Below are 27,954 nucleotides of genomic sequence, written 5' to 3' on the forward strand. Positions count from 1 at the left end.
ATATTCATGTTTCTCACCTGTGTTTGAGAGAGTTCTGAAAATATCTTGTACACCTGTTCCTGCAACATAAGCGAGCGTCTCCTCTGACATGTATTTTTAATTTTCCGTCTTTGCTAATTATTCATTCCGTCCGTTGGTTCTGAAAAGATCAATCCTTTTTCCGAATCCGTCAGCGAAGAGTTTCAAACTTTCTAGCCAACGCGTCTAGCAGGCGCCTCTCCGACTTCTGTACGGCTCGATTTTCAGAATTTCACATTTTTCCTCCATTTTCTCAAAGAAAGTTGGCTTACAGTCTTGCACTAGAGTTTATCCTCGTCGCCGTTGTTGATTCCTTCGAATCAAAACACATGACGAGTCAAATCACTCAACGAATTGTATCAGTTTGATACGCTTGTGCCTTTTTCATATCCATAACTCTAAGGAACGCTATATCCAGGTCCTTGACCGGCTTATCATAAAAAACGGAATTTTAAAACAGCGGCCGCCGGAACGAGTAGCTGTACCAAGTTAACAACAGTTCGTTCAAATGTCAAGTCAAAGTCAAAACACAACATATAAATGAAACAAATAGTGCACTAATGAGGGACTTTGAAGAAAAGAGAGAGAGAGAGTGAGAGAACACTCTAGTGATAAATTAAATCAAAATTGACCAAATGACATCAATGCTCATGCACTGGTAAAAAAAAAAAAAAAAAAAACTGACATCACCAAATATTGGCCTAATGGCTGGTTAACATAAAAAAGAATCTGGCTCAACATAAGTTTAAAGGTTAAAAATTGACAAAAATTAATTGGCCCTATGCACGTTGATTCAACGTCAAAAAAATGATGTTGGTCCAACATTGGCCCAATGGCAGCAGGCCAACGTCAAAGTGCCAACGTTGGCCCAATGTTGGCTCAACGGCGGCAGGCCAACGTCAAAGTGCCAACGTTGGCCCAACATTGGCCCAATGGTGGCATGCCAATGCCAACCAAATGCCAACCATGCCAATGTTGGCCCAACGTCTTCTTGCTATCTGGGTAAATACATGTATATTAAAAAAGAAAACAATGACTTTCACTTTCTGGTGAATTGAAACATTTTAGTTTCATATAATGTATGGCTCCCTTCGTTTTTAACGTTAACAGATGCATTTGGCTTTCAAACAGCTATTCATATTTTGACCTAGAACATGAAAAGCAATAAGCATGAACAAGACAGCGCTATATTTGTTTTGTTTTTCGTGAGCTCGACTCGAGCGATCAGCTGATTACGATTTTTCTCGCTTTAGCCGGCAAACTACGGGGCAAGAGTACATAAACAGGCATACAGACGGCAGCTCAGCTCTTTGTTTGTTTTAAACTAAAATACACGATGCAAATATCGAGTAGTGCAGTTAAAAACAGAAAAGGAGAGAAGAAAGAATATTTACCTTGCGGAGCAGTCCCATCTTGCATATTGCATTATGGGGAAACCAGGCAGGTGCGAGTCGCAACCAACACAATCTTTCAGAGAAATTGCATGTGAATGTGTTGTGATGTTTGTCACATCTAACACACTCGGTCTTTTTTTTATTCATTTTCTATTTTAAATAAAACAAGACAGTTTAATATTTTTACATTATAATGGTCACCTCCTTTTTGGCATACAAGAATAGGTGGTGAGTAGTATGTTAAGTATGGTCATAAAAATAAAAATACAAAAATTTAAGGGAGAATTAAATGTCAAATTCATTTGACTGAGAAAATGTGCTACAACCAATTCATGTACGTTTTAGGAACTTTATTCTTCAACTCTTACAGAAATGTCTTTAAAATTTTGAACAATAAATGTAACAAACATTTGAATATAACTAACCTTTTAAAGCCAGCATGCCAATTGTTATTTTCTATATGCTAAAATAAAATGTAACCTTATCTACTGAAAAACAAATATAACTAAATTTGTACATGTACATCTCTATATCAAGAATTACAAGGAAGGGGACACAAAATGCTTACAAAGGAGGAATAATATTCTAACCCTGCCTGAAATATCCCCATTATCATATAGCATGAAAAATCCACCACCTCTCTATGTTTTTTCTAATGAAAAGATGGAATATTTCCAACCCTGCAAATAATTAATCAAGATAAAACGATTAACAAGCATTCTATTTAATAAGCAAAGAACAAGCACAACATCCTAGCTACACAAAAATCTCAAGGTACAAGAAAAACGACAACAAAAGTTATTCAACTCCATTTTTGTGAATCAGAAAAAGCTTATTTAAAAATAAGCTGAAGTAATGCTCCCCACTACAATACAAACATGTTTTTCAAGTTAAGATTTTCGTAAAATTCAAATCATCGTTCTAAAATAAGCTGAGAACTATAGTATTCAACTACAAATCATCTCAATTTCAACACCATCCATGTGAGAAAAATTCACAAAAAAATTAAATAAACGTACAACTACAATGTAGGCTGTGAAAACTCCAAATGTCTGTCAAGTTGGTTCATTTCTCATGATTCCTCATCAGAATTCTTAAATGATCAAAAAGATAATACTGTTTTACTTCACAAAAAGCAAGTATGAAAATATAAATAATTTATCCTAGTTCAAATAATTTTTCTCCTAGCTCCAATAATTGTTTGATCATTTTTTCAAAACTTCAACAAATAAAAACATTTAAATCTGGAGCTTATTGATTTGCATCTCAAGAGCAAATCATATAAACAGTATACACTATTACTATTTGTACATACAAAAAACAAGAAATGATCAAACTCCCCTTACACAACAATTGTTACAACTCTTAAAATACAACAAAAGACACTTTTCCATTGATATTCACTGGATTCAAGTCTTTTATGTAGTTTGTAAAAGTCCATCAAAAACACAGGTTATTAGAACATTAAGTAAACACTACTGTACTGAAAACAAATGATTTTTTCCATTCCCTGATATACTGTATCTTAATATATTTTCTGCTATCATCTCTGACAAACACTTGTTTATTTCTCATTTTCAATGTTCAGGTGTTATTTTAGGAAAAACTATAATATAATTTCCCAACTTTGAAAAAAGGGGCACTCTTATACACAAAGTACCACTGCCAGCACGTCACCACTGCCTGTCCTCACTTTCACAGCAAGAAAGAGATGTTATGCAGATCAAGGTCATGCAATAAAGGTCAAGGCCACCATTTGTCACAGTCAAGGTCACTCTGGTGTTGGCTCTTGGTCACTATATCCACTGTCACTAAGCAAATAAAAGGCTTTTGTTTAAAAGTTTGTAAAATTGGTATGCACAATATCAATATAATGTTTGAGAACTTTTATTATGTAATGTAACATTTCTCACAGGCTTTAAATCCTTCTATACTGTAAGTCAATATTTACTATACATGTGAACTGTGTCCATATTATTTATTCAATGAAAATTCTTTTGAAACATCATTTTTTAAAAGTCAACAGTTACTGTAATCTAATTTTTGTGATAATGTACTTGTCAAATTATTGAAATTAATCTACATGTAATTTTTAATGCTAAGGTACGTACCAACGGTACGTATCAGTAACTTGTTTCTTTAATATATTATTGATTAACAGGTTATTAATATTTCCTACCCCATGTCAGCTTTTCCTAGACGTGGAGCCCTCTTTCTCTCAGCATCCTCACACCTCGGTTGCTGTTGTTCAGGGGTGCCTAAGGTGTCCATCTCCTCAGCTGGGTGCATCTCGATGACCAACTGATCAGAGTCGGAACAGGACGAAACTGGGGAATGGTCAATCCCTGGTTGACCAAAATGGTCAGAAGCAGTCATGTTGCAAGAGGAAGATGGGGTATCAATCTGAGCTGTAGTGGACGTAGCGGACATCTGTGAGTCCATGCCATTACAGTCCAGTAATCTTGTTGGTGAGTAACCATTCTGTGGGCTGGACTGGCTACTGTTGTGGATGACCTCTAGGGAGCTTGACTCTGATTCTGTGCCACCGCCAATCTGGTCAGCCTCAGTCTTGACCACAGCATCAAATATTGCAGCACTGGACTCCTCCCCATAGGACTGACATGCAGCGCCACCTACACCTGGGGCTGTATTTGCTGTGTTGGCATAGTTCGAGTCTGTGCCCTGGTCCGTGCTGGCGGCCATAAGTGCTGCACCAACAGGTATGCTTGGACTGTAGTGGACAGGGGTTGGGATGGGTTGGAAAGATGACCCCAAACTGGCGAACTGGTGAGATCCTACACCACTTGTGGTGCATGAAGATGACCCTGGACTGATCGGCTGACCAGAATAAAACGGACCTCTCTGGTGCTGAGGCACTGGCTGTAACGGGAAACCACCATTGCTTGGGGACATAAGGGAAAAATCGAAGGTGGAATCACTTGAAGAGGGGTAGAGGTTGTTAACGAACCTGTTACTAGAGGTGCTGAAGGGGAACTGGGTTTGTGATCCTGGGGGAAGGTAGGGGGTTGACCCTGGGGCGGCACTGGCAGGATAGTTACACAATCCCAAGGATTCACCAGTCGGATAACTTGAGAAGGGTCCAGGGCTGCTGGGATCTCCACTTTGAAAGTCTGCAATTCTTGCTGTGAGAAGTGAAAATGAACAAAAAATAAATACAATGAAAAATGTAAATGCACTGTATCTAAGAACACGTAATAAATATGCATTTGCTCAAAGTTCCAACTAAATAATACTTATAGATCATAAAGCAACACATTATTTTTGTTAAGATGATATGTAATAAAATCCCAATAGGTACTTTTATATATTAATTTGTCAACATTTCTTAGTTTGACCAGATAAAACCGAAAAATTGGTCAAAAAGCATGTCCTCAGACTGACCCTAATCTTGAAGAAATAATAAAATAAATAAATAAAATAAATAAATAAAAAAATGCAAAATGGGCTATGGGTTTGACAATTGGGAGAAATTAACCACTGACCCTAGGAAACCCCTTAATGCTTGTGTGTTTATGCTCTACAACCCCCACATTGTGGATTTGAAATCTTCCCAAAAAGATATTTAACAACCAAAAACAAAAATATCCTGTTTACAGTTAGAAAGTTGCCATCCATTAACTATCTGATCAATTTTGCCTTGCCTAAACATTGGCTAAATTGTCAATTACTAGTATACTAAAATCAAAGAATTCCTTACATTCAGCCACCTTTTGACATGCAGACAGAATGTCATTATTTGACAACTTCAGAGCTGCTTGCAGGCGTATGGGGTTCTCGCCTGGAAACACCTGCATCAGCAATTCTGTGGAACTCAGTGATGCACCTAACGTGAAAAGATTGATTTTAGTTCATTTTAGTTGAGATAAAAAAGCACAATGAGTCAATTGCTTCAACTTGCAAAACTAAAATGCTCAACTTTTCACATGTACAAATCAGTAAACAGGCTTAAAAAAGGATAAATCCACACTATCTGTTACAAGTATGCACCTGATCTACAGTTATTTTATTTTATGTTAAAACCGTTAAAGAAGTTCAAAATTAATTAAAAGTAGGCTTATTATTTGAGCCTGAGAAATATGCTTTTTTTCTTCACCTTACATCAGGAGGGTACTGGTATGACTAACTTTTTTCAGTGAAATATTAACCATTTTGTACCTTGACTACAGGTGTTGGCAGGACGCTGGTATTCTTGCAAGCCCATCGTCTCATCCAGTTCCTGGTGTCTTTTCAGCGCCACCTGCTTAGCCATTATCTTCTGCCTTTCTTTGATAAGGAGACAGGAATTGCAGGAGCACTCACGAAACTGGCAGTAGCGTTTGTGGCCTTTGAGTGGTTGACAAACGCCATGGTTGCGACATCTTGCACATTTTGGAGAACGGTTTTTCCTCATCACTTCTTCCAGGTCTTTTTCACTATTTCTGCTTCTTTCTGGGCTGTCAGCAAATTTGCGTTTTGAGCTCATTGTTAGGGATTCTTTCAACTGTTTCTTTCTTTCTTTTTCTTTGCTGTGCATATAAACATAAAATCAATAATTTTATTTGTAATTGTAAATGAGGCATCAATTAAAACTATCCTTTCCACAGTAAGGCTACTGTATACACTGTGGAAAGCATAAAAATTTAATAAGAAGGATTTAAGATATTTCTCATAATAATGTTTCGAAATTGAATGTCTTAATTATATTCACAGTAATTTTTTTCTTTTTTTCGTCTGTTGGACGTATGTTTTCCAGCATGTTTTTAACGTAATGTACCTCTCTTTTTTTATATAAAATAATTTCATATTCTTAGTGGGATATGGCAACTTTATACTTCATTTAAACATTTTAATTAATGAATAATTTGTTTTCTTTTCAATCAACTGTATCAATCTAGACTATTCCACCAGACAGCGTGGCGCCAGCCTGCGCGCGGCCACAGTATAAAATTGTCGCTATATCTATACCTGTATTCGTTTTAAAGAATTGAAGAGTTTATAAAACAATCTAACAGCCGAAGTTTTTGTCTTTAAAAAGTCTTATAGGTGTACCTTTCAATACAATGAAAAAAGAAACAGAAGAAAAAACACTTACCCTGTAAGCTAGGGTTGTTGCTTTCTGCTGTAGGATATTTATCTAGGTCAGTGAAATGCCAATCAAATGTACAGGAAATCTCTTTCAAGACTGACAGTTTGACGGTGAAAAGGTTACAATGTTGCATTTGTCACTAGCTCAGTGGCTGCACTAGGTGACCTAAAGATGGTACAATGGGGGGGATTTTCAGGTGGCGGAGAGAACGCAGGGAACGGAGTTACTTGGTTATTTCTGCAGTGTGTGCGAAGTGCCGTTCTGCAACTTGCAAGTGCCAGCGGAAAAGAGCACCTGCAGCATTGTTTATTTTCCTCTGCTTCAAACGTCACCTAAGTTTTTGCCATGCCATTTTCTTACATCTGAATTTTAAGTCACCTATCCATATAATTTTTCTATCTTGCTCACTGTTTTTATGGCAAACGTACACGAGGTACGTACTAGAATGTCTGGTTCACTTCGCGCAGGTAATCGAGGTAACGTCCAAATACCAATTGGTCTTGTCTTGAATAAAACCAGTTTTGTGATCGCATCGATGCATTGAGTATCCCATTGCACTCCTTGGCAACAAAAAACGATCCTGCAGGTGCTGTGAAAAAATAGCACAAATTCAGACCAAAGATGGTGTAGAAACAAGCTCTGTGTTATTTTGAATCAATTTTTTTGAAGAGGTATGGTATATTGTTGCTCATATTTATGCTATAGCAAGAAGCTTTAGGCGGTAAAATGGCGACAACAACTCCAGCCGCGACAGCCATTTCGAGTGCCAAAACGAAGGCAGCTCCCCAGGCGGCCCCTGAACCTGAGCCTGACACTAGCAAGTGAGTTTTGATTCTTGTAGATGCTGCTATAACATAAAGATAATATAATGAAATTATTTTTAATAGACAGAAAAGAGGGACTTATTACAAACGACAATATTTCCCCTCTCTTATGGCAACCAATATTTGAATCTGTGGTTGTCTCACAAATAAACTGTAGCATGCCCCTAGGGGAATAGTAAAGACAAAAATGAGGCAAGATGTGAGAATTCATTTATATGTAAGACAGCAAAATACAAAATAGCTTTTTTTATACTTTGAAAAGAAATAAAAAAATAATAGCGTTGAATTTACAGTCTCTCTTTTTTAAAAACACCTTAATATAGAATGAATTCTTTTAAATGTACCTGTACCTGTATTATATTTGTGGTTAGATCTCACCATTATGCTTTTGTTTTTTTCAGGAAAATGCTTGACCAAAAGATGGAGAACAGGCTGAACATCAGAGACCTGGAGCAAGTACAGGACATTTTCATGGTAATATTCTTAACAACTCTTGAACTTGTCTCTAAAAACGTAGAACATCGTTTAAAATGTCATGGGTGCTTTAGAAGTTTTAGCAATAGTAATGCCCTATTGTGAGTGTATTTGTGCATGTATACGCGTTTCTCTACATGTGTATGTGTGGTTGTATTATGTAGATTTTGTTTTGTTAATTTTGTTAATGATATATGCTTAACTAAATTTGAAATGAAATGTGCTGACAAGTTCTCCCATTTTCAGGCTGATGGAGATGGCTATGACAATAGACTGAGTCTCAACAGGGAACAATTTTGTGAAGCTCTTTCCAGACTGCTCACAAAAGGAAGCAGACAAGATGTGAGTTAGCTACGTATATAATTTATTGTTTTACATCTTGCCTAAAATACATACATATACACTGCAGCATCAATAAGATATTGTTCAGTATTCACCAAAAGGTTAAAGGCAGTTATAGTGCTTCATATAACAAAAAATTAATTTATCTGGAATTTTAGCAATTTTTTTTATCATCAACGTATACCCTATTTACAGTCCATGAACACCTGTTTTCAAGTTCAAATTTTATTACTTAAATTACCATCATGCTACAAATTCTCCAGCCTCTAAATATAAAAGGTTTGTGGATTATAATTCTGTGATGGGTTTTGGATGTAATAAACCATGCTGACAAATAGAAAAATGTAATGAAAAGGTATTTACATGTATTTTTAGTCAAATTATTCCATTTTTTGTTATTTTTCAATTCTAGTATGCAGAACTTTTTGACAAGATTGATGTGACAAAGGAAGGTCAGGTAGACTGGGATAAGTTTGCTTCACACATGTTGCTGGAGTTCTATGAGAAAGATGACAGAGTGAAGTCTACACAAGTACCTCAGTGGAAGGATTTAAAAACTCTACCAAGGTGAAAATAAATGATAATATTAATATAAAACTCTTCTTAATAGGAATTCCAAGAGAATATAATAGTCATATTTTATACCATTTCTGAGTAATAATGGACCATCATTTATGCAGAGATAAAGCAGACATAACATTGGCAATAAAAAGTCACTGAAACAGAATTTGATACTTTCCTTTCCCTTAAAGCCTTATGCCTTATGCTAACCTACAGTATTACAAAACCTACAGCAATATTTTGTTATCACTAATTACTCTCTGAACTTTTAATGTTGTTGACTTTTTTCAGCCCACATAAGGAGACAATACAGAAGATTGCATACCTGAAGAATATTAACAGATACATTGCAATTAGTAAGGTAAATAAGTCATTCGTGCATTAGGTAATTTTTTCAGCACAACTGTCAGTGCAAATGCAAATAAATGCAATGATAGAAATGCTTTTTTTTTTTTACATTTATTGCTCTGTGATCATTTGCTATTTAAAGCTCTCGGCTTCATGGAGACAAGTATGTACAAGTATATCATTATATGTCACGATTAGAAGCAACCAAGTCAACATGCTATATTTGAGGCATAACTAGTGCTAGATAAGATGCTTTACTCATTCTCTTTTAAAAATTACACAATAACAAATATCAGACAATATTCTTTACTCATTCTCAAGTGTCATTTCCTTTATGGCCAGGCACAGGTAAAAAGTTCAGTGTTTAACAAGACTTTAATACTGACCCCTCTCTCACTATTTAGGAGGGTTGTGTATCTATGTGGGATCCAAGCCTGAAACTGCAGAGAACCATCAAGACTGGCACAGAATCCTGCAGGCAGAGAGATCTGTGGATGTCCCATTTTGTACCCTTGCAAAACATCAATAAAATTGCTCTTGCCTTTACCAGCAAAGAGATAGGTGAGTTAATTTTCAGAAAAAAGATGCAAACAAACATTTTTAAAAATGGTGATTTTGTGTTTTTTATTTTAGTTATGATGCAGACTAAAATTATGAGGAGAAGTGTGTGAGAGAGAAGTAAGCGTGGGGTAAAAAAGAAGTATTGTATACTGTAATTAACATTTCCTAAGTTCAATAAAAAAAAATTATGAGAAGGATTGTGATAAGAGATTAAAGCAAATCCTTCTCTTTTCTTAAGGTTAAAAATTCTATAATATAAGATGTATATATGTGCATTGTATTATAATTGGTTTTGTGTTTTTATTTCTCAGATTAGTTTCAATATCACAAACACCACATGTTCATATGAATTTTCATTGGTATGTAGAGATGATTTATATTAATTTATTTGATTTAGATGTTTATCAGTTATTCGTAATCATTAACATATTCAATGATTTCAAAATATCTCTTTCAGCATTCTATGACATGAGTTCCAACAAACTTGAGTTCAATTGCCAGTACAAAGTACAGGGACTGGAGCATACCCCTCTCTGCCTGGATTACTGGTAGGTTAAATAGAAGCCTCCACTGAATTTACTGTTAAGCAAAGAGATAAAATAACAAAAAGGTATTTTTTATTAAATAAGTATGTCTTTACAGAAAAAAGAATCAGATTTAAAATTTTTTTTATCAATCGTTAATAATTTGTTTTCTTTACAATTATTCAGATATGTTGCATGAAATAATACACAAGTCTTGAATTTACTTAAAAAAGTGAATTTCCATATTTTGATAAGTACTTGATTATGCTGATTAGCTAATGATAAAATAAATTATGCTCAAAACACTCTATAAAATCCTTCTGTCCATGTTCAAGGGTTGCATTGATCAATTCAAATTCTACTGCTTACACGATTTCGGTTGAATTAAAACTCAGAGGTCCATTAACAGTCAGACAGATGTCAGGGAATCTTGATGTTTTTAAGATTTTATTTTTGTTTCAGGTTTAACCCTAAGAATACCAATGAGGCTGTCATAGTGTGGGGAGATGTGGGTGGTTGTGTCAATGCTCTTCTCTTCAGCACTGCCAACATTGCTCTGTTTGAGAGACCCACTGCTCCTGCTGGGGAGAAGCAAGGTAAATTGTGTTAGTTGTGACAGTGTTGGACTGCTCCTGCTGGGGAGAAGCAAGGTAAATTGTGCTAGTTGTGACATTGTTGAACTGCTCCTGCAGGGAAGAAGCAATGTAAATTGTGGTAGGTGTGAAAATGATTGTCTTCTCCAGCACTGCAGAAGAAAGGTAAAAAGTGATAGGCGTGACAGTAGCAAATTAAAAGTGCTCTGATAAAGCCATTGTTCTTGCTGGTTGAAACCAAAGTAAATTTAGTAAAAATTGACGTTTTGGATGATGCTGTACAGATATAGACTGCCATATGGGGGATATGAATATTGTTAATTTAAGAACAAGTGCTCCTACTGGAACAAGGATCATTGTTTTAGGTGTGACAAAGAATGTTGGACAAGCTACATGTTTTAAAATCCCCTGAAACATGTAGATGCTTGAATATGCATGTAGGATATTTAAATTTTTAATTAGTAACATATATGACAGTATGTTAGTTATGCTATTGTAGAGGTTGACTTGTTCAATTAAGAACATCCCATCCAGACAGCAGTAACTAAGCTGTAGTATTGTTTACTTTATACAGTGACATACAGAAAAAAATACCTGAATATGTAGCTCTACACAATCATGTTTCAGTTGAACTGTTTTTTTTTTTTTTCAGAGACCACTCTCAATATCCAGCTCAAAGAAATCTCCAGGACAATAGATAACAGAGAGAAGGCCAAGTATAAAAATGCCAGATATATCAGGCACCACGGACACTCAGAGTGGGTCAGACAAGGTCAGTAAAAGCAGGTCAAGGTTGCAGCACGATACAAAGCTGTATATATTTTAGAACTCAAATATTATAATATTGCCATTTATTAAAGACAGTTCACTTAAACTGCGTAACCACATATCATAACTGATAAGGTTTATTATTTTACAGAGATCCATGTTTGATTGAATGAAAGGTATGAGTGATAACTAGTATTTTGATCCAAATAAATCAATTTTTTAAAAAATTATTTAATTATTTTATAGTTAAGTATGCTCCCAACCTGGATGCTTTCATCAGTGTGTCAACCAGTAATGCAAGGGCCATTGTGATTGGTTGGATAGAGAAGGGGGATTCATTACGTGCCATGAAAACGTAAATAACAGTCCAAACATAGAAAGCACCTTTTAATGTCATCATTTTCTCAGTTGTTTAAACAGGGTGAACATGTACTGTTAATAAAGTGAAAACTTTTTGCTGTTTATTATATATAAGGTGTAACAGTCATTATATGTCCTGGATGGTTCAATTTAGTGTGACACTCTGGATCTAAGGGGTCATTTACATGGATAAGAAACAAATCAGAGTATCTACTGATTCTCTAGATATGTTTTAATATAACTTTTTATATAAATATCTCCAGGACTGCCTTCCACATCTCCCAGGGAGTTAATGGGCTGGACTACCATGAGGGACTCAATCTCATAGGTATTTATTTATTTATTTATTTATTTATTTATTTATTTATTTATTTATTTATTTATTTATTTATTTATTTATTTTGCATAATATTACACATTTTGATCAGAGATTTTTAAAGCAAGCTGAAAGAAAAGTAAATGTGTTTTTTTTAAATATTCAAATATAAGTATTTAGAGCATTAAGATCTAGGATTTAGTTGTTTTGTGACAACATCAACAGAATGTATTGCCATAGTAACTCTGATAGATTCTTAAAATTATTTATTAAGAACTACCACTGAAATGGTCATTTACTCAAAGTCAGACTTGTACATTTGATCCTTATTTTTCCTGTCAGCCACTGCTGGGGTAAACCACCAGGTGTGCTTGTGGAACCCATATGTTGTCTCCAAACCAAACGGGGTATGAGAGATTGGATTTCCTTGCTTCACATTGTTGTTCGTCTTTTTGTGTTGGTTTGATTGAAAAGCAGCTTATGTATAGAAATTATAGATATAAATGAAAATATATTTTTTAGCATTTAGATAAAAGAAAAGGTAGCATGGACTTAGTTCCTGTAAGTATAACAAGTGCAGACAAATTCCTTTATTCATTTCAATTTACAGATACGTTACATATTTTGCAAAGAAAATACAGTAAACTTCTACAAATTGTTATTTTTTATAATTTTTATTTTTATTATTACCACCCCCCTCCTGCAGGTACTAAGAGGCCACATGGCCAGTGTTATACAGGTCCAGTTCAACACCACTCGTGGCCAGCTGATCAGTTTCTCCAAGGATAAAGTTCTGAGGATATGGGATGTCCAGCTCCAGGTGTGCATACAGAGGCTGGCTGGCATGTTCCCCAAAGGACCAGAAGGTTAGTATAGGCCTATTAGCCAAAGAAGTTGTTGTATATTTTAAATCTATACACAGCAGTGCCAGCTTTTTTTTTTTTTTACCAGATGCAGCTGCACTGATTGATTTGCTTTGTTTTTTTCTATGTAATTGAACTTGCTTATTTAGGAACTGTGATTACGGCTGATGGGATGTCTGTTTGTACCTTCTTTTCATATCAATTTTTTTTTATCATTGTGTTATAATTGCAGTACTTATTGCTTACATTTTTCATAGTTTTTTTATCCAGGACAGTGCATGAGGTCCTTTTGTATGTCTGAGTCAGCATTAAATTATTCAAAGCTTGATGATATTAATTTCATAATATTCATAATTTCAGTGTACAGTGTTCTATATTTGGATGAGATCAGAAACAGACTATTCATCACATTTAACTATCAGCTGACTTTGATGGAAATGAAGGCAGAGGTGAAAAATAGGATTCTGAGCCATGAGAAACCAATCTGTAGTGTCATCTACAACTCTCTATACAATCAGGTATCCTCTGAGTTTTGATTTTAGTTTTAAATTTGGTTTTAATTTTAGTTTCTGAGCATGGGTCTAACTTTAAAAAAATTCTGTATACATGTGTTATCGACAAGCTGTAACAAGCTGATATATAATGTGTCACACTTGACGCATTGAGTTGTCCATCCACTCTTACATCATACTGATATCTTGTCTGCTCTTTATCAACATTGTTTTTCATTACCCTCTCACACCCAACACAATCTCTCACTTACACGTAAAATTGTCAAAGATAACTGATTATACAAAACTGTCACACCAAACCCAATTGTATTACACCTTACTGTCACATCTTACACACATGCCCATGAAACTTGGTCTATAATTTCCTGTGTAGGTGATCAGTTCCTGTCAGGCAGGCACTGTGGTGGTCTGGATGATAGACACAGGACAGAAAGTAAAGCAGTTCACTAACACACATGGCACCAACGAGGTGACAGCACTGGCGCTGGACCAGAGTGAGACCAGATTGTACACTGGGAGCACAGACGGAACAGTCAAGGTGAGTTAGAAGAGATTGGATAAGGGATCGTGTGGTCTTTAAAAAGTTCATTAGTCTGGTAGTTATACATGGAGTGTGGAATTAATTATTTAACAGACATTTTTATGTAGATATTAATAAAGTAGATGGTATGAAAATATTTAGATAAAAACTGTCTGTGGAATGATTTATTCAACAATCCAGAGGGGATCATATTTTGGGGTAGGGGTTGTCAAACAGATGATATGGAAAAAGCTCTGATGATGTTGAGTTCAGGGGAGAAGGATTGGAACAAGGAATGATGAGTAAGGGGAAGTGTGACAAGATTAATAAAATCATGACAAAAAGAGCAACAGTAAAGTGTGGCCAAACATTAATGAATGTTGCTCAACATTTAGCCGTTAACAGAATAGTCTATTGGTAGTAGATTGAGTATTTGATCCTAATCATATTTACATTAAATCCTAGATCTGGGACTTCAATGGTCATTGTTACCACACACTGGACTGTAGTGAGGGTCATCCAGCAGATATTGGTCAGATTATAGTGCTGAAGAGAAATGTCCTTGTGGTGGGATGGGCCAGGTAAGGCATCTCATCTAGCACATTTTACTTACATATATCACTGTCACACCTTACATTATTACATATGGAATATTTACTCACCTAGTATATATGTATATGCCCATGACCAGATTACAGGGTGCCTTGTTAAACAATGTCACATATACATAGCAATTAGTGTTATTAAAAGATGTAATCTAAAACATTTCTTGTCTTAAACATTACTACCATTTTTTATTATTGTTTTTTTTTTTAATTTGATATCATATCAAGGTAGTACAAGTTGTCACATCACTTTTTTGTCACACCTAGCTAACATACTGTCACACCTACCATATTGCCACACACCAATAATTTGTAAATAAACAAGAAGTGCAATGATATATCATTGAATATGTTGTATTGTAATTTGCTGTATTTCTGCTATTTTCGGTTCCAGGCATATTACAATCTTCCGTCAAAACAACCTGAAAGACTTCCACGTGTTGCCCTCGGATTGGAAAGGAGGCCAGGTATGTACTAGTACTTTGTATTGTCACATGTAACAAGGTTTTAATTTTCTATCACAACAAACTTCTAGAAGAATGGCATGTTAAATTATTTGATGAAGTGCAAAACTGCCTCTTATGATTAATGCATTTTTCATATAAACTTGAGAAAATTTGGTCTGTGTAGTTGTACCAAAGATGCACCATATGAGCCATGTCATATAAATTGATAGCTCAAATTTTTTACTCTTTAATATTGAATAAAAAAGTTGTTTGATATTTAATGCAAATTTATAAAAAAATTATTTGTAAGATGCATACCAAAGATGAGCCATGTGAGCCTTAGCATAAAATCCAGCACTTTGAAGTTTAAATGTCAGAAAGAGTAAAACAATCTAAAAATTCATTTTCAAGGAACATCAAGATGACATACTAACAGCATGCTTCAGTCCCCCTAACAGAGCGGCCACAGCTTCATATGATGGTGAGATAGTCATCTGGAACATGAATTCTGAGCATGCCTCCAAGCACCTCAACCAGCGAGCCAAGAAAGTGACCAACAAAAACAGGAGGTCCACTTTAATACCAAGTAGAGCAAGCAGAGAGGTATTGGGCTTTGTTAGATTGTTACCAGAGATTGAGAAGGAATAGTGTTTGGTCATAGTTTTTGTTGTTGTTTTTTTTCCTTTAATCTATTTATTTTCTTTAGAAGCAGAAGGGTTTCATATCTAGACAATTAGCAAAAGGCAGTTAATATAATACTTTAAATACATAAACACTTTGTCAAGTGACAAAATCCGTATGTCATATTTGAAAAATAATTATTGCTTCATGTACTTATTTTCAGCTGACTAGGGAAGGCACCTTTGAAAGTGTGAGCCCAACTCGCAACCCACCCACACCAAGGAATGCAACGACACCTCGCAATGCACCAACACCTGGCACAGCACCTACACCATTATCACGTGCATCTCCGCAACGAACCAAATCTCGCATGAGTGTGGCAGCAATCAGCGAGGATCAGACTGGGTACGAGTACGCAGTGACCAGGGTTCTGTTCCTGGAAGCTAGGAAGACTCACTCGGCGTCAGGGACAGCAAATCTGGTGTCTTGCGGTGGAAATGGCTGGGTCAGGTTCTGGAACACTTCTACAAGTGCTGGTACTCTCATGGGGGAGTTTGTCTCACATCCACAAGGTAATAAAGTCAAAGGAAATGCACTATAAGCCACAGATTTTCTTTTGTCACAAACTACATAGTTATAATTTGGGATACAGATAAGTTTGAATATCAGTCTGATATCTTAATTTGGTGCCATTTGTGTCACAAGTGGCAACTCACCCCTCTCCTAGTGTTACATATCATATAATTAACAAGCTGATGAACCTATTTCAAAATGTATAAACCCATTAGGTGTAACCCAGTGATTTTACCCTATAATTCTGTTACATATTTTTAATGCTGGGTAGTCCATGATACCTGCCATATTGAACCTTATAATTCTGGAATCTCTTTGACAACAAGCATATCACTGGTAGTGTGTTGAAATACTTACTATTATAATACGTAACAGGACTCAGCATGTCATTTAAGTGTCAGTAGCATTTGGTGATAATGTGATGGGTGAGACAATTTAAGGGAAAATAGTAAATTAAGGTGTGTCAGTTCGGGGATGACAGTACACAAGGTGCTAAAAGTATGAAACCAAATTAAACACATATCTTATTATTTCAGCTGCCAGTGTGATCATGGCTACAGACCAGCATAACCAGTACTTGGTGACTGGTGATGTGGATGGTAACATGAAGGTGTGGAACATCTCAGAGTATTGTATCAGACAGGCTGATGATGTTGTTACAAATCAACCACGTGAGTATGGCTCATCAGATGAAAACAATACCAAAAATAAGATGATAATAATATCAATAATAAAGTAGTAAGCTAAAACATATGACCACATATTGCAAGCCAAATTTTGGACAGGGCTTCCAAAATGCAAGTAAAGTTGAAGCCAGGACAGTTAAATTTTGAAAATGTGATAAATTACCGAACAGAATTTGTTTGCTTTGAACATGTAAATTCTTAGACCATGGACATTCATTTGCCTGTAGTAGATTTATGATATCAATAGTGACATAGGCTCCTTGCCACATTACATTTTGTAAGTTGAGTGTCAGTTTGATCTTTTTCTCTTTTGTGGTAGTAGTGCATGCATATGTACTGTTATGGCACATGTACCTGTATTACAAATACTGGGTGGATGAGAATATTAACACTGTTGTTCCCCACTTCAGCTATGACAGCATCGTGGCAGCCTCACGTAGATGTCATCACCAGTCTTGTGATGTGTGAGAGGAATGAGCGCCTCCTGGTGGTGTCCGCTTCCATGGACTGTAGTGTACAGCTCTGGGACATATATGGCAATTTGATTGGGGTGTTTGGACAGGTTAGGGAATGATACAGAGTTGAAGTGTATTATTGTATATGATTGTTATAGGTCTCAATGCTTTCATGTACAATTGTTCTATAAAAATAACATGGCCATTTTAATTCCTTTATGTGGTACCATTCTGATGACATTTTTGTGACTCCCTCCCTTTTTTCTCCATATATTGAACAAAGCACAATGTATCATCTTAGTTCCTGTTATGATTTGAAATGCATGATAAAGAGAGAGAGAGAGAGAGGCAGAGGCAGACAAAGAGATAGTCAATATATAATCACACATGTTCCAGACTTTTTTGAGATTATAAGTTTTTTTAAAATTTATTCATTGATTTATTACTTATATTTCATTGTATTCCTCAGGAGGATCACTGGAAAATAGAGCCATATGTTCCAAAGATGGAAGTAGACGAGGAAACCAAAGAGGTTTGTTACCTGTCCTGTTCTAAAATGATTAAAATTTCATTACTGTAGTGCTATATTATACGTGCACTTTTAACAGTTGATTTTTTTTTCACTATTAGTAAGCTAAGTGAAAGTACCATTTACTACATTTTTTTTAATTAAATAATGAGGCAAAAAATTTTAGAGGAGAAATACTGTACTATTACCGTAAATGTTATACTGGCACATAATATTTCAGGAAGAGGAAGAGTTTGCTGACACTGACATGATAGAACCAGATGCAGACAGCCATTGGGAGCCTGAAGAATCTGCAACTGACCAACCAGAAACATACAGGTTTAACACATGGGATAAAACATGCCTAGGTAGGCCATACCTGTCAACATTGGACATTGACAGAGTGGGAGTTTTTCTTGGGACAACCCCCCTGTTTTATGTAAAAAGTTTAAAGAAAAAACTGCTCTTCTGTTCAGTTAGAAAAAAGGATTGATGCCCTCTCAGGCAGTATATTTCTCATATTTCCCATGTGTTTTTTATCATACACATACCATTTTACACCTTTTTCCTGCCTCATTAGGTAAAACATACCAGGAGACCAGGACTCACAAACGGGAGCGTAGACAACCCAAGGTGATGCCTAACCTGCCATATCTACACTGGGAGAGGACAGGGGATCCACCAGCAGGACCCTTTGCTGTAAGTTGTGGTGCTTTCTTAAAAGGCATACCAGTACAATGAGTCCTAGATTTCTGTATAGCTGAAAAATTCATTAATAGGAAATTTCATCAGTTTACATGTACCAGTATGTGTACTAAAATGTTGAGGAAAATAAAATTTCTATCAATAAAAGCCTATTTGGAATTCTAGATTTCTAACTTTGAAAGAAATAACTGAAATTTATCAGTCTGTCTCCATTGCATGAGTGATACAAAATTTATATAAAAATTTATATCTTTCACCCAGATGGTTTTCTGCTGGGCTGGTGACCAGCACATCACTGCCCTCAACTAATGATATGAAGGAGTGTGTGTTTCAGAAACCTTTTTTTTTTTTTTTTTTTTTTTTTTTTTTTTTTTTTTTTTTTTTTTTGAGAACTTCAAGATAAATGAAAATTATTCCTATTTGGTATATTTTGCTAACACTTGTATTTTTTTAGGCACTGGAAATGAATGAGCTGCAGGAACTCAATAAGATAGACAAGCCAGACTTCATTGCTCATCCACACAAGTATTTCTCTGAGAGATCCAACAATGAGGAACAGTCTGTAAAGTTACCAGCTTTAGCTGAAAGTAAGTCATTTAATAATTATAATAATAAAATAGATTATTTATTTTGGGCTGTGTAACAGTTTCATCACAGCACAGTGATCTGTAACTGTGAAAAATACATGTATCACTACGGAATAGAATCACTTTACATACTGAAATGTTTTCTAAATTGGTGGAATATCTGTAGAACCATCTAAGATAATCAAAGATATATCCAATGAAAAATAAAGAACAAATTCTTAAGAATGTTTTAGGAAGAGATATAGTTACAGTGTACTAGTAAAAGGAATTCAGGTAAAATAATTTTCTCACACAGAGAAGTATCACCTCTAATGATCATTTTATATGTAACGGATGTTTAGAAATACATGTAAAGATGAAGGCATCTGCTTCAAAAAAATGGCATTTTTAAAGATATGAGTTTCGCACAGTACAAAAAGAACATTTCTTTGATTTCTGAACCTAGTGATAAATTTTCTCTTTTATGTTTTCTGTCCTGCGTTGAGACAAATTAGTGTCTTTTTCTGTTTATGTTTTAGATTATTTTCATCACCTCGGGTTTTACAATTAATCATTTTAAAAAAAATTATTTCAAATTAATTAATGAAAAAGTTAATAAATTAATCAATAGAATTTTTATTTTATCGCGTCTGTTGTGAAAACAAGAATTGTTATGCCCTTGTACCAGCGTTGATTTTTTTTATAAATTAAGTTTTCTTTCTGACAGGTTTGAAGACTCCATTTGATGAGAAAACTCTGTTCTACAAAGCCAAGTATATCTTGGATTATGAGACCAGGATGAAACAATACCACAAGACAGTTCTAGAAGGAGGAGGGGTGAGAAAATAAATATTTCTTGAATCCCCATTTAAGCAATAATAGGAGGTGCTTTAATTTCTAGAGAAACCAGTGAAGTGAACAAACCAAAAGTATTGTAGCTACTTATTTCAACTTTTCAGATTATATTATGCCTTGTGTCAGGATATATATACCTATCTCACCAGCAGTTAGCTTACAGTGTACACATTCATACAACCATGCACATGTGACAGTTCTTTTGTACTGTGTCCTTTATATGTTTGATTTATTTGATTTATTTGTCTTTTAGAAAAAACAGAAGTTAGGAGGAGGGAAAATTGCCATTCCTACACTTCCAAACCAGAGCCAGGCTCCTCCAAGCAGGGCCCCTGCTAAACCACAGAAACTAAAGCCAATTCAACAGTCCAGGGGCAGCTCCCAGAGCTAATTACTAATTATAAGGTTTTTTTATGTTTTTTTTTTCACAGCTATAGCAGTGGACACAGACACAATGTTGCACTGATAATTTTATTGGTAATTCTTTGGAAATGAGTTCAGTGTAGTAACTGTCTATGACTTAAAGCTGTTTTAGATCAGTTTTATTTACATATAATATTATATAAATATTCTGTGATGAACTTTGAAGGGTAAGATTGACAAATGTTGTAAATTCAAAGTTTAACTGATGACCCTAAATATGATGAAACATAAATTATATTGCAGGATATTTTGTTCAGTTTGTAAATATCCTTAACTCAATATCATATGCCAAAATTAGTAATGCAATTACTACCTCCTGCCTAACAATATATTTTATGTCTAATGAAGTGAGTAATGCACGTTACCCTTCAGTATTTTTGTCCAAGTGAAGAAAAATTTTTCTTAAAGAGGTTTATTTTAAGGGTACTTTGAATTGAATTGAATTTGAATTGAAATTCAAAACAATGATCATCAATAAGTGCATGTGCTAGTACTTTTTATTGGCACAATTTACGGAAAATTGATAATTTTATACAGCTCTTTTAATATTGTTTTGTTTACTTATCATTAGAGAGACAAAAAATCTGATTATCTGAAAATTATTTTCTTATTTTTACTGAACAGAAAATACTTCATTTTATAAAATCATGGACCAGCTGTAATATGTGACTCTTAAAATACCAACAGGGAACTTTCTAAATGTCTTTTCACATTGTAAATAATAACTTAGCAATATAGCTGTACCAGTATTTTTTTTTTTTTTTTTTTGAGTAATTGGCAAATTGATACCCTGACTATTACCTAAAAGAGATCCCTAATAAGTTATAGGAAGCACTGGGCTTGACATGGTCAGTTGATGAAATTCTGCCAAAAAAAGCATGATGGGTGCTTTTGGAGAACCACGCAAAAGATTCTGCTACAGGTGTGTTTCTAAGATGGAACACTTGATGTGAAATGTCTTTTTAATATAAAAGTGTAAATATTTTTCATTACACACGATGTATGCTGTATATGATATGTAAACAAAAAGGGTAAATATTTTTGTACCAGGTATTTCAAACTAAACAATTTATATGCGAATTGTTGATGCTATAATAAAAAAATACATTTAGGAAAAGTTACTCGTATTAGAATGGTGACCTCTGATATTTGAATGATGTGATAATGTCCAAGTGAATTATTTTTATGCATATTTACACTGTACTTATTTTGCAACTGTGATGCAGTATAGATGTAAAGCACTGTAGCAGATAAAATAATTGTCAGAAATAATTTTCATTAGCTAAATTATGTACAGTTAGTGCTGTAATGGATTAAAATTTTATAGTAACATATGTTGTTTCATTTCTTTTATAATCTTTTTTATTATTAATTTGTTGTAGCTTTGTGTGGTAAAAAGGCAGCATCATCGCAACTGAAAACGTGTCGAGAACGCGCTGAATGTCGCATCAGAAGGGACAAATACTTTGCAATGGCGCAAATACATGACGTGGCACCAGAAATGGATATGATACTTATGATACTGTGAACATAGCTTATAATTCACGAATTTGTCTGGTAGAAAATGTACCTTGACGCCAATAGAACAATGCACAAATATTGCGACACTTTGGTTCGGCGCGTGAAGGGCATTGATTTCATGGATTGACTTAACGTCCAAACCCAATAATAGAGGTGCAAATGAGGTCACGGGCATGCTCTTAAAGATATTGTAACGCGCGAGGTCGCCGCGTCGGCGCACGACCCCGGACGCGACGTGGGAATATGATGTTGAAACAGGGAAAGTATATCCCGGTCCTTCGAAATTAACAACAAAGGCATATGGTTACAGTTCAAATATTATTATTATACACCAATTTGCTTTCAATAAAAGAGATATTTCAAGAGATATATACAAGGCCTAAAGCCATAGAGTTCGTAATAAAATCGAGCAACGTTTTTCATGGTATGGTAGCGTAGCGCAAATCAGCATCTTTCTTCATGGTAGCGTAGCGCAAATCAGCTTCTATCTTCATGGTAGCGTAGCGCAAATCAGCTTCTATTTTCATGGTAGAAACGACGACCGTTGAACGCGGCGGCGTCATCTAGGGGATGGCGACGATATCTTACGCCTGGGGACGGCATAACGACGACCGTTGAACGCGGCGGCGTCATCTAGGGGATGGCGACGATATCTTACGCCTGGGGACGGCATAACGACGACCGTTGAACGCGGCGGCGTCATCTAGGGGATGGCGACGACATCTTACGCCTGGGGACGGCATAACGACGACCGTTGAACGCGACGGCGTCATCTAGGGGATGGCGACGATATCTTCATGGTGGGCGTCTGTTCAGTTTCTCAGCATTCCGGCTGTTATTCGCAATGGCAGAGGAGCTCGGTACGCATCACACGGCCGCAGCCGCGGGAACGGAACCTGAATGGGATTCACAGACTGTACCCTCGGTCTGTGAACCTGGTTCGACGACTCGACTCTGAAGTGGACACGGCGACACTCTCCACCAGCAAAATCTCACGGGTACGGTTCATGCACACAACAACTCAGTCCTGGCACTTTTTCCACCCACGGGCGGCGAGATCGTAGGGGAACGCTGAGGCCTTCAGTTCAATCAGTGAACATCTTGGCGGCAGTAAACCCCGCGGACCCGGAACCTGTGACTGTTAGCTCTGAAAGAGCAAGGTTAATCTTCCGTGGCGCATTTCCTGCATTATCTACGCCCTGGACCCGTCTGTCCCATGGGAAGTTCCCAGTCTCGCCTCGGCGGGAGCGGAGGTTTCCTAGGGGAGCACCGTGATCGAGGGTTAGGACGTCCTTCACCATTACTGTCTCTTTTCGCTTTCCGGTAGCTGCATGCAAAGGGACACGTCCGGCGGACCGAACTAAAACAAAATAAGAACATAACACTGCCCCGATCATACACGGGGGAACACTGCGCACTCGGGCTGGCATTTTCCCTTCAGCTCCGAGCTGTCGACGGCGCCTCCTACATGACGTCTTGGACCCGATCAGCCTTTCACCCAAAATCGTCCATGCCGCAGCGGCTTCCTTGGCCAGGATCCTAAACATCTGCAACCAAGGGATCCCATGATCTGACAGCCACCACTTGTCCTCCGGAGCGCGTCACGGCGAATGCAGTTACAGGATTGCGTTAAGAAACTCGCTAAAAACTAACGGTACATGTAGCTGACGTAACTGTCAGCCAAAATACTACAAAAAAAAATAGACTAATCTTCGAAAAGAAAATTTTTCACAATTTTTCCCGACTACGTCGGGTAGCCCGAGGGCTACCCGCAGCCCGTTTCACTCACTTTTTGTCTCTCTCTTGTGCTTTATGACTGTCACTCAAAGATACTTTCTTTCTTCCCCGCTTCAACTCGAAGAACTTGAAAGACGCCGCTAACGATCAGCTGAGCGGTTATTTATAGCGACCGTGACGTCATGACCGCAGGTCGCGCGGTCACACTTTCTGACGGCACGTCGACACGGTTGGAACGTCATTGTTGATTCTTTCCCGTACAGCGGTACAAATCTAACGTTTCTTTCTTTGTATAAAATCATGGGGTATTTGGCATCTTTTCGTCTTTAAACGGCTCTAGAACGGCAACTAAAGTTGGACTGGTAAATTTTTGTCGGCATCGGTGTAGAGCTATTGGAGCCCCGTTCGTTACATTGCCCCCATCCTTTTAAAATTGATTCTCCCGAATCAAAATTAGTTTCTTCACAGGAACAACAGAAGCCAAAAAGAAAACGTTCAATTATTTAATGACATTCAGAATTTCATACAAAATTCTCAATAGTGATACTCCTTTCGGAGTTCAAATCTCCCATCTGGGTACTTAATTCTTCTAACAATTATCAACCTCTTGGGTCTCAGAGGCTCTTCATCATCTGGATCGTCGTCTTCATCATCATCTTCTTCTTCATCTGTCCACTCTGTGGGAGGTGACTCTGGGGGATCTGAGAATTTGATGTTCTTCCCTCCAGGGGCTGGTCTGCTGTAAACTTTGGGTAGTATTGGCTTCAACTGCACGCCTTCTTTTTCCTCCTTCACTGCAGGTGGGTCTAGCGCAGGTGTTGACTCTTCTGGTGATTGTTCCAAAGATGCCTCTTCTTCCAGGCTGACCTTCACTACCAAGGGGCTATTGATGTGTGCAATTTGTACAGTGGGTAGAGGATGCCGCTTTTGCAGATGTTTTTCCAGGTAGTCCTTGTTTATCAGTATCCTGTGGCACAGATTACAGAATGCATGGATTTCTTGCTCATGTTTCCTCTTCTTGTCTCTTTGAGTGAAAGAGGCTTGGCATAAACGACAGGTCAGCAAGGGCACTGAAACGTGACAAAAAAATAGAATTTACATTTTAATTGTACGTCCACCTAGTAACACGCTTTCAAATTGTCGTAGTGTACTACTCTAGGTGGACTTCTGGAATTCAGCTGTATTCGATAAATTTGGGCGGACAATCTCTCCACGACCTCATAGGGACCTAGCCACTTGGGTTGAAGCTTTGGACTGACACCTTTCTTCTTCGTGAGATTGCAGTACCACACCAAGTCGCCTTTCTTGAACACGTCTCCGTGGACTCTTAAATCGTAATTTCGTTTCTGAATTACAGCACTCTTCTGTTGTTTCTCCGTCGCTCTCCTCCATACTTCTGTCAGATTTTCTCGAAGATTGTATGCGTAATCTGTCTGGTTTTGATCTGCCGAGGGTGGCTCTTCAATCATTGCGTGGACGGGTAAGTCTACTTCTCTTCCCAGCATCATCATGTTGGGCGTTTCGCCAGTGCTGGAATGTCTAGAGCTTCTGTATGCCATTAGGAAAAGCGGAATCTTCTCATCCCAGTCCTTCTGGTTCCTGCTGGGTTCTAGAAACTTAGTTATGCCGTTTATTAGGGTCCGATTGAAGCGTTCCACAAGGCCATCTGACTTGGGGTTAAAGGGAGCGGTCCTGGTCTTGTTTATACCCATCATGGCACAGACCTCTTGCATAACTGTAGACTCAAAATTTCTACCCTGATCAGAGTGGATGCTGCCAGGTGTCCCAAACCTTGTAAAGACCTCCTCCACTAGGACTTTGGCTATTGTGTTGGCCTCTTGATTTGGCAATGGAAATGCTTCTGCCCACTTGGTGAAATAATCGCATACCACCAAGATAACTCGGTTACCTCGGTTACTCTGGTTTAATGGTCCCAAGATGTCCATTCCTATCCGTTCCATAGGAGCTCCCACGAAAAACTGTTGTAATGGCGCCTTAGGTTTTCTTCCATATGTCTGTTGCTTTTGGCAAGTTCTGCAATTTTTGCACCAGGACCTTACATCATTGGCTACACCATACCACCAGTATCGTTCCTGAATCCTGGCTAATGTTCTCTCTGCACCCATGTGACCGGCAGTAGGATGCGAATGGAAATGCTCCAGGATCATCTTTCGATATACCTTAGGGACAATCACTAGGGGTCTTGTCACCGATCCATCGTTTGATTCTTCTGTTGTGCATAACACTCCAGATTCTAGAGACAACTGGTCCCATTTAGCTACAAGGGTGCGGATGGCTGGAGACCATGGCTCCTGGCCATACTCTAATGGTCCAGATCCTTTACGCATGGCTACTAGAACTGGTCGGATATCTGCATCCTCTCCCTGGGCCTCGGCCATCTCTTCTAATTTCACCAAAGGGGCAATGGAGATACTTCTTATGTGAGCTGGTTGAGGGTGCATCTGATCCTGGCGAATCCAGCGTCTCTTCATCACACGGCCCTGTTGTTCGGGTTCTTCTTCTCGTCCACACTGATGGCAAGGGTAACGGGATAGCCCATCCGCATTGCCATGACTCCTTCCAGCTCGATGTTCTAGGTTAGGTTGGTACTCTTCTACTACTTGTATCCACCGGGCCAACTGTCCCTCGGCATCTTTCATTCTGAGGAGCCAAGTCAGGGCTGCATGGTCGGTACGCAAAGTAAAATCTTGTCCATACAGGAAGCTGCGAAAATGCTTCATGAAATGAATTGCTGCCAGAAATTCTTTTCTTGTGACACAGTAGTTTCGTTCTTCTTTTGTGAAGGCCCTGCTAGCATAGGCTATAACTTTTTCTTGTCCCTCTTGGACTTGAGACAACACTGCACCCATACCAAAATTACTGGCGTCTGTATCTAATATGTAGCGACCTTCAATGCTTGGATAAGCAAGAATGGGGGAAGAAATAAGTCGTTGCTTCAGTTCTTGAAAAGAGTCTTCACACTCTTCATTCCATAGGAAGAGATTTCCCTTCTCTGTCAAACGGTGTAGGGGTCTGGCTATATTGGCAAACCCTTTTATGAACTTCCGGTAATAGGACGCTAACCCCAGAAAACTTCTAACTTCCGTTACCGTTCCGGGGGTTTTCCACTCCTTTATCACCTCGATCTTGTCTGGGTCTGTTCTAACCCCGTGCTTGGAGACAACGTGACCGAGGTACTTCACTTCTGACTGAAACAGGTGGCATTTCTTTGGCTTCAACTTCATCTTGGCCTCTCGGAGACGACGGAAGACCTCTTTGACCCTTTCTACCTCCTCTTCGAACGTTTTTCCAAAGACTATGATGTCGTCCAAGTACACGAGGAGAATTTTCCAGTGGAGCCCACTCATCACTTGCTCCATGAGTCGTTCAAAGGTGGCTGGCGCGTTGCACATCCCAAACGGCATAACCTTCCATTGAAAAAGCCCGCCTCGGACAGCAAACGCTGATTTCCTCTTGGCATCTTCATCCAATTCCACCTGCCAGTAGCCACTGGCCAAATCAAATGTAGAAAACCACTCTGTCCCCGACAGTGCGTCAAATGTGTCATCAATTCTCGGGAGAGGGTACGAATCTTTCACGGTGACAGAGTTCAGTTTCCGGTAGTCAACGCAAAATCGTGTAGACCCATCTTTCTTGGTCACCAGCACGATCGGTGATGCCCACGGACTCGCAGACGGCTCTATGACGCCCCTTTCTAACATCTCTTGCACATGTTTATCAGCTTCATCTTGCTGTGATCTAGGCAACCTTCGGTATCCCTGACGAATAGGTGTTGCATCTCCAGTGTTAACAGAATGTTGTACGATGCCCGTGCAGCCAAGGTCGAAGTCATCTTTTGCAAAGACATCTTGGAACTCTGTAAGCAATCGTTTAATGGCCTCTGTCTGTTGTCGGTCTAGACAGCTCGTGCTTCTTTCCAACAAATCAAGGAGAAACTCAGGGAGGACCATTTTCTCATTTGTCTTTTGGAGAGTGTGTACCTTAAGTCCCCCTCGTTTGATCACTGCGATGTCTTTATCTTCCACAGTAGAAAGAGTACCCACTGTAGTCCCCTTGTACAGAATCACTGCTTCTTCCCCCGGATTGAAAACCTGAACTGGGAACTCTTCTGCAGTGAGATCAACCAGAAGTCTGGCCACCATCAGTCCTCGTGATGCTAGTCCACCTT

At 37.7% G+C, this 27,954-nt stretch overlaps 3 protein-coding genes across 5 annotated transcripts in view; 1 reads left to right on the forward strand and 2 right to left on the reverse strand.

Annotated features, from left to right (window-relative positions):
* Positions 1-1,516, reverse strand: part of LOC106176856 (uncharacterized) — a 42,044-nt gene extending 40,528 nt beyond the window's left edge. For both annotated transcript variants that reach the window (XM_087006466.1, XM_087006464.1), the window contains exon 1: positions 1,413-1,516. The gene's annotated coding sequence lies outside the window, so the exon portion shown is untranslated. The remainder of the gene's footprint in view (positions 1-1,412) is intronic.
* LOC106176875 (cilia- and flagella-associated protein 337) overlaps positions 1-21,837 on the forward strand; it is a 30,649-nt gene extending 8,812 nt beyond the window's left edge. Inside the window, exons 2-28 of one of the 2 annotated variants that reach the window (XM_087006468.1) lie at positions 7,204-7,319; positions 7,724-7,796; positions 8,043-8,138; positions 8,551-8,705; positions 8,991-9,060; positions 9,452-9,608; positions 10,066-10,156; positions 10,595-10,728; positions 11,378-11,497; positions 11,740-11,848; positions 12,117-12,181; positions 12,512-12,576; positions 12,876-13,035; positions 13,393-13,550; positions 13,918-14,082; positions 14,530-14,645; positions 15,064-15,136; positions 15,527-15,718; positions 15,960-16,308; positions 16,846-16,980; positions 17,406-17,557; positions 17,920-17,982; positions 18,200-18,326; positions 18,539-18,657; positions 19,118-19,250; positions 19,957-20,066; positions 20,338-21,837. In XM_087006468.1, the coding sequence (XP_086862594.1) occupies positions 7,225-7,319; positions 7,724-7,796; positions 8,043-8,138; positions 8,551-8,705; positions 8,991-9,060; positions 9,452-9,608; positions 10,066-10,156; positions 10,595-10,728; positions 11,378-11,497; positions 11,740-11,848; positions 12,117-12,181; positions 12,512-12,576; positions 12,876-13,035; positions 13,393-13,550; positions 13,918-14,082; positions 14,530-14,645; positions 15,064-15,136; positions 15,527-15,718; positions 15,960-16,308; positions 16,846-16,980; positions 17,406-17,557; positions 17,920-17,982; positions 18,200-18,326; positions 18,539-18,657; positions 19,118-19,250; positions 19,957-20,066; positions 20,338-20,475 (3,420 nt within the window). In that variant the 5' untranslated portion in view covers positions 7,204-7,224 and the 3' untranslated portion in view covers positions 20,476-21,837. Of the gene's footprint in view, positions 1-7,017; positions 7,320-7,723; positions 7,797-8,042; positions 8,139-8,550; positions 8,706-8,990; positions 9,061-9,451; positions 9,609-10,065; positions 10,157-10,594; positions 10,729-11,377; positions 11,498-11,739; positions 11,849-12,116; positions 12,182-12,511; positions 12,577-12,875; positions 13,036-13,392; positions 13,551-13,917; positions 14,083-14,529; positions 14,646-15,063; positions 15,137-15,526; positions 15,719-15,959; positions 16,309-16,845; positions 16,981-17,405; positions 17,558-17,919; positions 17,983-18,199; positions 18,327-18,538; positions 18,658-19,117; positions 19,251-19,956; positions 20,067-20,337 lie in introns of those variants that run through there. The other variant, XM_087006467.1, reaches the window with a different exon arrangement.
* LOC106176616 (uncharacterized) lies at positions 1,748-6,992 on the reverse strand. Its single transcript, XM_024076556.2, has 5 exons — positions 6,505-6,992; positions 5,589-5,938; positions 5,131-5,256; positions 3,592-4,555; positions 1,748-3,223 (listed from the first exon to the last, which is right to left on the reverse strand). The coding sequence occupies exons 2-5, from the start codon at positions 5,893-5,895 to the stop codon at positions 3,184-3,186; spliced, it is 1,437 nt and encodes a 478-aa protein (XP_023932324.2). The 5' UTR covers positions 5,896-5,938; positions 6,505-6,992; the 3' UTR covers positions 1,748-3,183.
* Positions 21,838-27,954: the final 6,117 nt, after the last annotated feature.

Source organism: Lingula anatina, chromosome 2 (genome assembly GCF_051362555.1).
Source record: "Lingula anatina isolate TDL-2025a chromosome 2, LinAna3.0, whole genome shotgun sequence".
Classification (NCBI taxonomy): Eukaryota; Metazoa; Brachiopoda; class Lingulata; order Lingulida; family Lingulidae; genus Lingula; species Lingula anatina.

Bases quoted from the DNA above. Each gene is read 5' to 3' on its own strand.
- LOC106176616 (XM_024076556.2), bottom strand. From the start codon at position 5,895: ATGAGCTCAAAACGCAAATTTGCTGACAGCCCAGAAAGAAGCAGAAAT. The intron at 4,556-5,130 runs GTAAGGAATTCT...CACTTCTCACAG, and splicing joins ATGTCAAAAGGTGGCTGAAT to CAAGAATTGCAGACTTTCAA. The intron at 3,224-3,591 runs GTAGGAAATATT...TTATTTGCTTAG, and splicing joins CTAGGAAAAGCTGACATGGG to TGACAGTGGATATAGTGACC.